Source organism: Physcomitrium patens, chromosome 22 (genome assembly GCF_059467195.1).
Source record: "Physcomitrium patens ecotype Gransden chromosome 22, ASM5946719v1, whole genome shotgun sequence".
In the NCBI taxonomy this organism is placed as follows: domain Eukaryota; kingdom Viridiplantae; phylum Streptophyta; class Bryopsida; order Funariales; family Funariaceae; genus Physcomitrium; species Physcomitrium patens.
The window spans coordinates 2,173,794-2,187,790 of NC_143431.1; the positions used below are offsets into that span (position 1 = coordinate 2,173,794).

Genomic DNA, 13,997 nt, shown 5'->3' on the forward strand with positions numbered 1-13,997 from the left:
ATGTTGAAATTGTAAATATAAATTTGCATATGTTGTTTCTACACTATCTTGTGATAAAATAATATCAATTAGATGTCAAAGCTATCAAAGTATATAAAAGCTATACATATCATATCTCTATAAGAGAGTGTTATTGACTTTTATACTAAAAGATGTAGATGCATGTGGTCCATTTTATTATCAAATAAACTTCCAAAACTCTTTGCTTTATTTATCTTATCTATCAAATAGTTGTGTAATTGACAACATAGAATCTTTAAAAAGTGGAAGCTCAACTTTTCTATAAAGATGATATATACTAAATTATAAATTCAATATTATTAGTAATATGATTTTTTCATCCATCTAATATATTGCTTTACAATATAAGTATTAAAATTCTATATTTTCAACTTTATAATGACCTTTCAATATATCTCTTCTATTAAGATGTTCAAGAATAAGTTACTCCACTTATTTACCAATTTTTCATGTCCTATCATATTTTTTTACTTCTTCTTCTCTGTATGTATGTAGAATTTTTTTTTTCCTTATTATATGGTAATATGATTATATGGTGAAAGGAGAAAAAAAAAAAAAAAAAAAAAAAAACTATCTTATAAAAAAAATTTAATGAAAATACTTTTATAAATTATTTTATAAATATAAATAATAGACAAAGAAGTAACAAAAATTAATAAATGTTAATGGTACCTTTTTGAAGAAGAGACTTTTATTTACTTTGTAGAGGCTTAAGTAATCCAAATCAAAGTAAATAAGATAAATAATTAATATAAGAATTTTTAAGATGAGGTTAAAAATAGGTTTTAATAAAATTTACTTCAAAATATGAAGAATTGATATCCAAAGAGGAAAAGTTGTGAACTTAGGTCAAAATCAAAACTTGAGGCATAAAATCATGTAGTTATGACAATTCTAAGGTTCTTTGGTTGATCAAAGAGTGGAATTGAGAAGAAGACTTATGAAAGGATTTTTAAAAATTAATTTCATGTGATTTGAAGGCACATTGAGGTTTTGAATGCTTTTCAAAGTGAGAGATGTATTCAATACATTTGGATATTGAGAAATAAAAAGAAGTTTATAAATTTGAAGATTATGTGAATGTTGTAGCATATTTATAGTTAAAAAAATTTCAATCTATCATTGTACTTATTTTAAATGTGTGTACAAAATTTGATATCAATTGAATATTTAGATTAAAAGTTGTGAGAGTTTTTGTGAATTAAGGTCTTAAATAATTGAAATTTAGGGTCTATGAAGGTTTTTATGATCTTTCAATTGTTGCTAGTTTAATTGATGCAAAAATTGGTGAGAGCCATTTTGACTTAGAAATTTATACACCAATCAAATTTTGAAGCAATTGAATATTTCAACAAAGAAAAATCGTTGTTAGAAGATCATTATTTATATTAAAAAAAGAAGGCAGCCAACATCCAAAGGATTTTGGAAGCTTTGCTTTAAATTAGTGAATTTGATTCTTCTTAATTTTTTTGTGTTTGTTAATTATATATAGATTGAAATTTGAATAAAATTTTAGTCAAGGTCAGTGATTCAATTAATATTTACTGAGGTTTTAAATTAGCTATTGTAATTGATTAATATTTACTTAGGATTTTTTTGGAGTTGTTCAAGATTTAATTTGAATTTGATTAAGATTTGGTCAAGATTTTATTAGGATTTATTTAGGATTTATTAAGATTATTTATAATTATTTCAATCTCATAAAATTTTATTTAAGACTATATTAAGATTTATTTATATTTTCTATTTTTAGTATATCTTTAAGATTCATTGTCATTTCTTTAAAGATTTTTATTTTTAATATTTCTTTAAGATTAATGTTATTTCTTTAAGATTTTTATTTTTTGTATTTTTATTAGAATTTCTTTATTATTATTTTTTGAAGTTAATTTATGACTTCTTTATGTTTTTTTTGTAATTTTTTTAAAATTTCTTTTGAATTTATTAAAATTTGATCAAGGCTGTTAAAGATTACTTAGAATTTATTTAAGATTCTATTAGACTTGGTAAGATCTTGTTGTTGCATTTTTCTATTTACCTTCTATAGCTACATGCCTGGTGCATTTCCAAGGAAGAATTCATATTATACAATACCGTATCTTTTGTCTTTGTCTTCTATTTTTTAATGATTCATAAGATAAACAATGTCTCTACAAGCACTATTATTTCCATTAATTGTAATACCATGTCCTCCTACATTATATTCATTCAATTGTACACATTTTCATATTGTAACATGGCTATTAGGTGAAAAAATATATATATATATATATATATATATATATTATAAAAGATATTAATTTAAAATATTTTAGCAAATTATCTTAGAAGTATAGATAATAGTCAATGAGATAGTAAAACTAGAAAGTACTAATATTGTCTTTTTACAAAATGGACTTCTATTTATTTTGTATGGCCATAAATGAAATAAATCAAAGTAGGTAAGAAAAAATACTGATATATGCATCTTTAGAAAGAAGTTAAAAGTAGTTTGTAGTAAAAATTACCTTAAAATATCAAGAATTTATACGAAGAAGATTGGTTGTGAATTAGAATTGAAACTAGATTCTAAGGCATAAAACTATGCACCCTTAGTAAATTTAGAATTTTTTGTTTAATCAAAGAGCAAAATTTGAAATAAAACTAAAACAAGATTTTTTCAGCAATGATGTAGAATGATTTAATTTTGTAATGACTTAGTAAAGGCTTTGCAAAATCAAGATTATTTTAAGGTGACTTTGATTTATTGAAAAATACAAAGGATTTATACTTTGAATTTTTTTGTATAATTAATAATTGATTTATAGACAAAATTTTGTGATTGTGTGATCATAGTTGTATTAAATATTTTTTATTAATTTAAACTTGATCAAACAATATATTTGAAGGTAATTGAAATTTAAGAGAATTAAGATCTTGAAAATTGTAGTTTGGAGAACCAATGAGGGATTCTAAGATTTTCATCAATTTATTTTTTATATTGAGACAAATATTTTTGCGCTAATAGCAAACTTGATTTTTAATAATTTTGCAAAGTTTGAGATCAATTAGATAGTGATATCAAGTAATATTGGCACTAGAAGATTAGCATTATAATTGAAGAAGGGAGTTGGTTAATATCCAAGCAGATTATGAGATTTATCTTTTATTTGGTAAGCCCAATCTTCAAATGTTTTGTGGTCGTTTTCAATTAAGCAATTGAAAGAAGATTCTTTTTTGAATTAAAATCAATAATTAAATTATAATATATAAAGGTTTTAATTTATTATAAGCTTTGTTTAAGATTTAGGATTTGATTTGGATTTAATTTAGATTTAATTAGGATTAGAATTTTGGATTTTGGATTTGATTAGGATTTAAGATTTAAGATTTAATTAGAATAGGATTAGAATTACATTAGAATTTGATTAGAATTTGATTAAAATTTGATTAGAAGTTATTTAGAATTGAATTAGAGTTTGATTGGATTTCAATTAAAATATATTTAAATTTTTTTAAAGATTATTTTAAAATTTATTAAAATATGATGAATTATTAAGGAAATTTTAAAGTTATATAGAATATACTTAAATTAATTATAAGCTTACTTGGGTTGTTTGAAGATGGAAAAGGATGTAACTAAATATCTTACATATTTTTTTGAATTATGAATCAAGCTTAAAGGTAAATTCAAACTTTCCTACTACTAGATACTTAGTGCATTCTTAAGTTAGTTTTCACATAATACAACAATGTTCTCCAATATGTTCTCATCCCTTTTATATTTGTTGTTCAATTGCATGACAATTGCATATAGGTGCAATATTATTCTAATCATTTCTTGGTACATATAAGACCTTTAATCCTCTCTCCTTTGCTCTTCATCCATCTACACTTATTTTTCAACGTGTTCATATGCTCTTTATCTCTTTTGTCTAATAGCTCAATGATTAACAACCTCAAGATTGCTTTTGGGAAAGTTTCCATGATTGCTATCAACTAGTCCATTGTTCTTTGTTATATCTTCCTTTCTAAACTCTCTTCTATAATTTTTTTCCTAAGCAAATTTCTTTGTTTTTTCATGTCTTGTATTTATAATAGTCAAATGTAAAAAAACTCACCTTTTTCAATTATTTGAATCAAATATTAGATTTCCACAATCACTAAATGTACATGTGATCAAATAATGAATAATGGCTTTATTTGTGCAATCAATTGTAAAACAACAAATAGTTTCTTGTTTTCTTTTGCCATGATTTGACCTTTTGCATCCATTTGTGGTAAATTTGCTCATATTTTTATTGAAGTTCTTATAGTATAATAGTATATTCATCAAACAAAGCTACTAGGGGTGAATCCATTAACATTGGTGAATCTACCAATTTTTATGTACTTAGTGATCTACCTAGCTGCCAAGTAATGCCTTTCTCCACAACACACATAATACAATGCAAGTACTACCAATTCTGTTCTCTTTAGATGCATTAGAATCAGTTATGTTGTTCTTCTAATGCACATCAAGAACCTCAAACTATAAACATACCTCACAAATAACTCCTAATCACATGTACACATGGTGATATTTTTTAGAGCCTTGACAAAGCTAGAATAATAAACAAAATATCATAGAAAAATGCATGTTTACAGAGGAGATAGAATTGAGTTGAGCAACTGGTATTATTTATTTGTTCATCATGTGTATATGGTTAAATAGATAATTATGCAAGGCTTTTTGTTAGTGGTTATAACAATGATTTCTTTAATTTTGGCCAATGAGAAAGCTTCTTTACATCTTTTATCTTATACATCAACTGTTTTATTATATAAATACTACTCATCATAAAATTTGGTAAAACTAAATGTCTTCTCTTCCAAGTCTTTAGTCTATACAGATATTTTAAATGTTGTTGAGTGCACATAAGTACAACTTGAAACATTTTTTTTGAGAACAGCTAGTTGGATAACCCCTTTTACTGCGTAGATACCCCCGTGCAAGTTTCAACGCTCCTACATACTCGAAAAGAAAAGAACCGACAATACAAAGCTAGGATGTAAAAGCAGTGTTAGGTGAATAGAACGATGCACTTCAAATCCAACGAGATTCCAAGAATTAATATTAAAGGCTTGCAACACAAGCGTGCAACAGAGGACAAGCCCATGCCATGTATTCCTCTGCTAATAAATGCTATAGTGAATTCTCTGAAGAAAAATAAACAACCCAGTCATTGTTGCCCTACCTTGAGACAACTTTACTCTACAACATGCAAGAAGTAGCTCAGCACTTCACGCATAAAGCCTACACTTCCGCCCGTTATCACCATCTGCTATTCCATGATACACAATTTGTCTGTCACTGCCTTGTAGCTCCTGCGTCGTCTCTTCTTTGAGACAGACTCCATTGCTAGAAGTTTTAGATTGCTATGCAAAACAAGTGAAATGAGAAATTTCAGCTCTTCCGTTTGTGGAACTTGTTTCGATCTCAATCTCGGAGTACGATTGGATTGCAAAATAGACTTGCGCAACTATTGCTTCACCGACATGCGGAGGAATTGTACGCTCAACTTATCGCTTGGAAACTATCTCCTGCGGAGGCAGAGCATATGGAGCCAATTCTCCAATTTCTGGATGATCACCCTACAAAGCACCAAAGGCATGTGCATGATAATGAGTTGCCGAGCAGCTGCACATGGTATTGATAAATATTATCATGAATAAATGCCACATAGCAATGACTCAATCTTCAGGATAGTCAGAAGAAAAGAGAAATACCAGCAGCTGCGATACATTCCACTCGTTCCGGAAGAGCAAAACTGGTCGTCCCCACTACACAAATACAAACACATAGTACTCTCGTTAGACGAAATAATCCCTTCACACTTGCCCCTAGTAGCAGTTGATGTCAAACCAAAAGTCGGGGACGCTCTGTAACTCTGATCCAATCGAAAAAAATGGTTACTGGGACAAGTGTGATATTTTTGGTTCTTCAAAAATATTTCATTGTAAATTAAAAGATGGAAAATCTTAACCATCGTAGCCTCGGAAGAATTATAAACAAGGCAAATCTATTAACACAATCCAGCAGTGTCAAGCTCGTATTTTTAATAATTCAACACTTCCACAAACGTTCCACTAAGCACGTAGACAAAATTACCGCAGTTTGCAATGCAATGGACGACCCTCATTTCGGTGCAGTGCATAGCTTACCTGATCTTTTACTGTTGAGCAATTAAAGATGCGACCAACTTTTTCGAGAGCAGGCCACCCACCCGTCACCCACCTAGCCACACTGAAGCTCAATGGTTCAAGCTGCGTCTCAACTCCATATTCGGATAGCATTCTGTATTGCACAACCTGCAGAAGGACGGAACAAACTGAGATTGAGTATTTGAATTGCTTACGCTCAAATCTTCCAAAATGTCCTTCACAGCAACGACTAAAAGAAGTCAATTACATTTACTGTGAACCGCATGTATACCTCAAACTGCAACTGCCCCACGGCTGCAAGTATAGGATCTGTCCGCCCAGAGTCGACTGAATACAGCACCTATTAATGGTACAGCACAGCACAATTAGAAATCTTAAGGAACTCCAATGGACAACACCTAAAGATGGCATGCTAAAGACATTGAGTAAAGCGTACATAATTCGAAAATTAGTAGAGGGTGTCTAGACAGAAAGGAAAAAGTATCTTTACCTGCACAGCGCCTTCACCCAGAAGTTCATTAAGACCCTTCACGAATTGTTTGTACTTGGATGGATTGGGATTGCGCATGTAGCAGAATAGCTCTGGAGAGAAGGAAGGGATTCCTGGAAACATACGTTTTGGCCCAGTGTATATGGTGTCCCCTATGCAGAAAGCGTTTGGGTTGTTGAGACCAACAACTGCAATTAAACGGAACACCCAGCACACATGCTTAGAACTAGAGTGGATTTTGACACGATAGCCCCTTTTAAAAAGAAAAAAAAGAGTGAAATCGAAACAATTCCTCGCAACTACTACATGTTATGATTAATGTGTAGAAAGTCTAAACCAATGACTTTGTCATTTGAAAAAGCAAAGGCATACCATCTCCAGCATACGCTGCCTCCATAGTAGTCCGGTCTTGTGCGAACATCTTCTGTGGTCTCGTTAAAGCGAGTGTCTTCCCATTTCTAGCTATTTGTACTTTCATGCCCTTCAAGAATTGACCTGCAACCAAACAACGCAGTTTAAGTAATTATGAACACGCAGGTGATCCCCTGCTCGGAAAGATACTCACATCTATAAAATTAAAATCTCACTAAAAGCATGACTTAGGTTGTCAGCTAGCCCTCCATTCTACGATGATGACGGTTTCAGTTTTAAGAAATGCTTGGACTAACCTGAACACACACGCAAGAAGGCAACCTTGTCACGATGCTTGGCATCCATGTTTGCTTGGAGCTGCAACAACATCACAAAAGCATTCAGTAACTTCATCAAAAGTAGCATGAAAGCACAGACTAAGCGAAATACTAATATGAACCAAATGAGGGACTTCAATCATTCTCTTACTTTGAAAACAAATCCAGTAAAGTTTGGATAATCAGGTCCAACTTCTCCAATATCACTGACGTGACTTCCGGGCTGAATCGAGTACTCCAAAAAGCTTTCAAGAAAAAGCTCCACCTATAGTATGAAACAAAGAAGACCTCAAGTTACTCATCAAATCAAGTGCATAATAATGATGATTAGTACCGAAACCATGTGAGAACCCATCTTAAATCCTCGGATAATCTGTGAGTCTTAACTAGGCCTACAACAAATCCATATACCCTTCATTGATAAGTTTTTAAACTTCAAAACATTGGTAGAATGGCCCCTCCAAATTACTTTATGATCTGAGCAAGCTAATTGCTTGAATAGCCAACATCATGATCAATCGCAAAGCCATCGTACTATACTTTAGAACCGTGCACAATCAAGATGGAAAACCAAGATTACACAGGGTATTTAGAATCGAACTGCCACGAAACCTACCCCAAAATTATTCATCGCACTGCCAAAATAGACAGGAGAGATATCTCCAGAGTGGATCTTGGCCATATCTAGAGGTGGTGTCAGTTCTTCAAGAAGCTCAATCTCTTCCTGCACCATTCAGTTCGTAACCTTCATTATCTCGAAAAGATCAATGCAAACCTGTCATATCAAAGTACCGTAACTCTATACAAGGATGGAGAACTCAAAGAAAAATGCAACAGACCTGTAACTGCTCAAAAAGATCAGTAGCAATAATTTCTTGAAGAGCTGGATCTCCCCACGGTAGTACTCGCACAGAAGCACCACGACTACCATGCTTTATGCCTTTTTCGAAAAGATGAACTTCGTTACGAGGTCGATAATAAACCCCAACGAACCTGCCACAAAACGATGCATCCGCAAGCATTGTCAGCGGAGAGTCTGAGTTGCATTCTCTGACATACTTGGTGGAACATTCGCAATAAAATAACAATATGAGAAAGTTCAAGGAGACAATCAAGTACCTGTCACCTGATCCAATTGGCCAATTTACTGGATAAGTAGGCAAATTGAACTCTTTCTCGATCTGGTCCATGAGCTCTAATGGTTCAAGTGCAGGACGATCCATCTTATTAATGAAAGTAAATATTGGCAACTTTCGCATTCTGCAAACCTGGAGGATACATGAACGTGAATTGAACAGGAACATTTAGAACTTGTATCCTATACGAAAGCCCAAAAGGTCAATGACAACCGAAACCTTTTTCAAACCTAACTATGACAATTACAAAGAGGAACAACATAGGGTTCGATGTAGAATCACCCAAAAATAAGATGTTTAGGAAAAATTCAAAATTCCAAATTACGGTGGCAAGGGAAGAGCGACAGGAGATCAGTGAAAGAAGTCTTTGAAATCCTCGAAAACCAACGCACCTCAAAAAGCTTTCTAGTTTGTGGTTCCAAACCCTTTCCTGCATCCACCAGCATGACAGCATTGTCGGCAGCCGCCAAAGTTCTGATCAGAACAAAGCCCAAACAGTAACAATTGTCAGAAATCATTCGGACTAAGTCACCAACAGATTCCGGTTGAAAGAAAGGTTCCTCTACAAAAATAGTGACAAACATTTTCCCCTCCGGCATTGAAATGTCTTGCTTCAACGACAGCGAAAGGGTAACAAAGCGTACCGATATGTATCTTCACCAAAATCTTGATGTCCTGGGGTGTCCAGCAGAGTTATTTGGAAACCTCTATTTTCGAAGACTAGTGCAGTCGATGTGATGGAGATACCTGAACAAATTCTAGACGCTCGAAATGATTAGCTTATAAACACATGAAGACCTCGATATCCGTATTCAAATTTGCAGCCGGATGTCATGTTATAATTCTCCACAGAAGCAGAAAGAGTTTAACAAACCGTACCCCTCTGCTTCTCAAGTTCCATCCAATCTGACGTTGCGTGACGAGCAGATCTGCGTGCTTTGACAGCACCAGCCTCGTGAATGGCACCTCCGTACAGAAGCAACTTCTCAGTCTGCAATGTTATACGATAGGAATCAAAACAAAAAAAAAAAAAAAACAACGCAGGCAGTGGACTTTGAACTTCACAGCACAACCAGAGTGAAATTCAACAAAACGTCTCTGACATTTCAAACTTCGCAACGGCGATGCTGCATCACAGCGTTTGATTCAAAAAGATTAAAAAAAATAAACAAACAAACAAACAAAACAAAAAAAACAAAAACAGTAAATAAATAGAAACAGGTGTGGTTCTTTGAAACCTACTAGGGTAGTTTTCCCAGCATCTGGATGGGAAATAATTGCAAAATTGCGTCGCCGAGCTACCTCCTTTGCCAACGCTGCTGGGGAAATACCACCGTCATTATTATCTGCCCCTTCACATGAATCTTCATCATTCACATCTGCTCTCACGCTATCCTCGTCTCCAAGCTCAATTCCTTCCAATCTAGGTGTATCATTCTGCAATTCAAGTTCTCCTGAAATGCTCTGGATTTCAGCTGTCTCTTCGTCAGACAAACTGGATTCCTGAAGGGTGACGGGTTCATCAGCTAGGTCAGCTAGAACTGAGGGCTCAGCCAGAGCTTTTGCCTTGCCGGAAACTCTAGCTCTATTCTGCGAATGTTCGGAATCAATGGCCTGCTGGTGAGGTTGCCCAGCAGTGGCTGTCACGACTGCAGAGGTCTGTCGTCGTTGAACCCTGAAAGCCTGGGCGTAAACATTCGCATCTAATGACAGAGTACGTAGCTCGGATGCTTTCGGCGGCTGGAGAGCCCTAGACAATGAGGTTGAGGGGACGCAACTAAAGGAGGCCACACTAAAGACCGCCATATCCTCTAAAACAGCAACACTATCAAAAAAATTCTTGAACTAAACCGACTTGCACGGAGTTCTTCACCTCACAATCCCAATGAAGTAGCGCTACTGCATCAATTCGCGCTACAGCTATTCAACTTATTGTCCAACTCCCCTGCAAAAACTCACTCGATTACTTTCCAAACTACTGAGAGATGCTCACTGCTGGACTATTCGACCACTCCACTCGAACCATTCAGTCACGGCTCATGAATTGAACAAGTAACATGAACAAATACTAACAAGCCAATTCAAAAATTCGCCTATTGCCGAGGACGGGGCTCGTAATCTCAGCAAACTCTACACTCTAAAAAACAAGCTGAGTGCTATTCACTGCATTCGCAACCCTTGCAACCACCGCCCTCGGAGAAAAACAACACCAAGCTTGAGGCGAAACCAGAATTGGTAGGTGATGGAGGAGCAGGAGAGACTAACGGCAGCCAACAGGGGCCATGATCTGGAGGGCAGAGCTTCTGAACCAGGAGAAATGGCTTTGCGAGGATTGTGACGAAGAACGGCGATCAATCCAGAGGCCACCATCCCATGGACGTGGATGCAACACAGCGGTCCGACTCAGCCTTGTCTCCCCGCCACGTCGGACTAAAGCGTTGGTGATTGTGTAGGGCCTGAGTGTACGTGGAAATCACTTGTATAGGTGGAATCGTGCATTGGAAACACTACTAAAGACTTTTTGGAATCATTGGGAATCTTTTAGAACCTTCTACATTCTCAAGGAACCTTCTACAACCATCTAGAATTTTCTTTTATTATATGTTTGTGACACTACTATGTCATATAGCATGATTTTCTATCTAGGAATACACTAGGTACTTCATTATAGACAGTTTAGTTTTAATTTATTGGCCAAATTCCAATAAGTGATTTATTCTTATTATAGAAGATAAATAAATGTAATAATATAGAAAGATATTCTAGTAATAAAAACCTTTTATATTTAAGAAGGTTTGTATACAAGGCTTTCTAAAGTATATAAAAATGCCCTAACATCCTTTGCTATACCAAATCATAACTAACTATTTGCCAATAAGTTAAATTTCCCATAAGTCCAAAGAAAATCCATAATCTCCTTATAAAAATCTATCTTTATATCATAAATTTTCCATAGCTCTATATTTCCATCTTTAACATATATACAAAGTCTTGGCTCTCCAAAACCCTTTTACTTTGCATAAAATGCCTAAATTGTAGCAAAACCTTTTCAAAAAAAATTTCACTTGTAAAGGATTTTTTTCTCCTTGAATTTTAGAATATTATATCTCTTGATCCAAGTGTTCAATTTTTCTGAAATTTCTAGAAAATGTAGCATTAATCCTATAGCTTTACCACAAAAAAAATGAGCCATAAATCTACTACAAATCGTTTGGCATCTTAGAAATCCTAGAAGGTGCTCTAAACCCTAATTTACAAGCACCTAAATATTATTTTCTTCATATATCAAAAATACAAAATCCATATGCCACAAAATTTATAATTTTGTATTATTATATTATAAATTATGTATTATGTAGCTTTATAATATAATAATACACATTTGTGAAAACCAACGATTTGGCCAAATGCCCAAGGTATAGCCAAAACTAAATCCCTCATGAAATTAATTTATTGAAAAATTTTAATTTGGAAGTGTTGTCTTTAAGCAATCATTGTTCTTCCAAATTAATTCTAAATTCTTTATTTTTTGCATGAAAAATATAGCTCTTTCAATCAACTTTTTAATTGCACAATCTGATCCTCAAAAGCTCCTCATACGTGTGTGCTATTCTCCAAAGAGAGATAGTAGGTACAAAATTGATACTTTAATTTTGAGCACCTATGTCTTCTTCATAAAAATTCCAAATCATGTACAATTATCACCAAAACCATATCCAAAACCCTAAACTTGATGATCTTAATTTTTAATGTTTGAATGCCTCAAAAGAATAACCATAATTCCTAATAAGGCCTCAATTAGCCTCCTTGAAGTCCTTTGGGTATGACTTTTGGCCAATAAGAATGGAGATTTTTATCATCTATCTCCATTCATCCATATGGTTGGCCTAACTACCTTTTTTTATAGAAAAATCCCTCTCATATCCTTTTTTTAATAAGTTTTATATAATATTTATCCTAAATACCAAATAAAAGAAATAAAATAAGATTTCAAGAGTCATCAATGTCTAATAAAGGTAGTTTAAATATATAAAAACTATTATCAATATAAAATCAACTTTAATAATAGCCTTTTAAAACTAACTACTTCAAAATAGTAATCTAATAAAATTTTGTAATTAATTAAAATCTAATAATATGACTCTCATTATATTATATAACAAATTATATATAAAATATATATATGCATTATTTTCACATGATAGGCAAACTACAACACAACAATGAGAGTATTCCAAATTATTTCTATTACAATGATATTTAAATAAGAAGATTGAAAAATTAAAATAAAATACAATATGACTAAGTAGATATATTATATCACTCCTAAAATAATAAAAATTTAGCCAATATTTGAAACAAATGATGTACTTCAGATATAATCTTAAACTCTCATTTTTCCAACTTATTAATAAGGTAAAATTCTTAAGTTGCAACTTTTAGTTCTATATAAGAATAAAAGTTGGACTATATATGTTTCTTATCCAACTCTAGCATGTAATGCAGTAGTTGAATTATTTAATTATATATTTTATTAATTACAATTTAAAGAAACTATGTAATATAAGAATCTATCATTTTATTAAATAAGTGCAAAGACTATTCAAATAGTCATACTTATCATTTTGAAATTTTCATATGATTGCAATTTTTTTCATCATTTTTTTTGATGAAAAATAATATAACCATTATTACAAAAAGAACAATACTATCTAAGAAAGAACTTTTAATTATTGGAGTCTTAATGTGTTGATGTATAGATCTATATTTGTACATATATACACCAATGATTAAAAAAGATTTGCCGAATATTGTATACGAAAGAAAAATATTTTCCAAATATTTTACACGTAGTATTTTATATTATAAGTGAACATGATTACATGAGAAAAATAATGATGAAAGAGTACATATTAATTTAGCATGAATCTATGTTTGTTTATCTTCAATTTGAGATGATTTATTGAACCAACACACCATTTGCAACAAATCACTTTTATGTAAATCCTTCAATTTAGAATTTCCACCAAAAACCACCAAGTCCATAATTTAAGGCTTGACTCATTAAGAATTAATAGACTCTTTGTAGATTATTAAAAATATATAATATTATTATTAATAAGTAATATTAATTTCAATAAAGAAGTTGTGATTGATACATTTCAAAATGCCAAATCTATTGAGATATTATTGAATTCCATATAGCTTCAAAAAAACCACATAAAATATTAGATCTAACTTAGAAATATTGAACAAAATCAATATAATTGCTACTACGATAATTCTATAAGATTCACAAAAAATAAAATAAAATAGATGACATATATTTCTTCTACTTGAAGTAGATGCAACAATTGATTTGAAAAATATTGCAAACAATCATGTTGTATATATTTAAAAATTATTATATAAATAAATTCAATTAGTTTTAATTATTATATTAAAACATTCCTATCTATGATATTGTTAAAAAATAAG

At 32.0% G+C, this 13,997-nt stretch overlaps 1 protein-coding gene across 1 annotated transcript; it reads right to left on the reverse strand.

The window, feature by feature from the left end:
• Window positions 1-5,082: 5,082 nt before the first annotated feature.
• Window positions 5,083-10,843, reverse strand: LOC112275247 (uncharacterized). The gene is made up of 15 exons (XM_024505456.3): window positions 9,762-10,843; window positions 9,399-9,510; window positions 9,164-9,266; window positions 8,912-8,993; window positions 8,503-8,651; window positions 8,223-8,376; window positions 8,000-8,107; window positions 7,535-7,648; window positions 7,363-7,423; window positions 7,067-7,189; window positions 6,695-6,882; window positions 6,476-6,544; window positions 6,205-6,351; window positions 5,770-5,823; window positions 5,083-5,634 (listed from the first exon to the last, which is right to left on the reverse strand). Exons 1-15 carry the CDS (start codon window positions 10,323-10,325, stop codon window positions 5,563-5,565), a joined length of 2,100 nt encoding a protein of 699 aa, XP_024361224.1. The 5' UTR covers window positions 10,326-10,843; the 3' UTR covers window positions 5,083-5,562.
• Between the last annotated feature and the right edge of the window lie 3,154 nt (window positions 10,844-13,997).

Coding starts and splice junctions, on each gene's coding strand:
- LOC112275247 (XM_024505456.3), bottom strand. CDS start 10,325: ATGGCGGTCTTTAGTGTGGCCTCCTTTAGTTGCGTCCCCTCAACCTCA. Junction 7,190..7,362: donor CTTCTTGCGTGTGTGTTCAG/GTTAGTCCAAGC, acceptor GTTTGGTTGCAG/GTCAATTCTTGAAGGGCATG. Junction 6,883..7,066: donor GGCAGCGTATGCTGGAGATG/GTATGCCTTTGC, acceptor GTTTAATTGCAG/TTGTTGGTCTCAACAACCCA.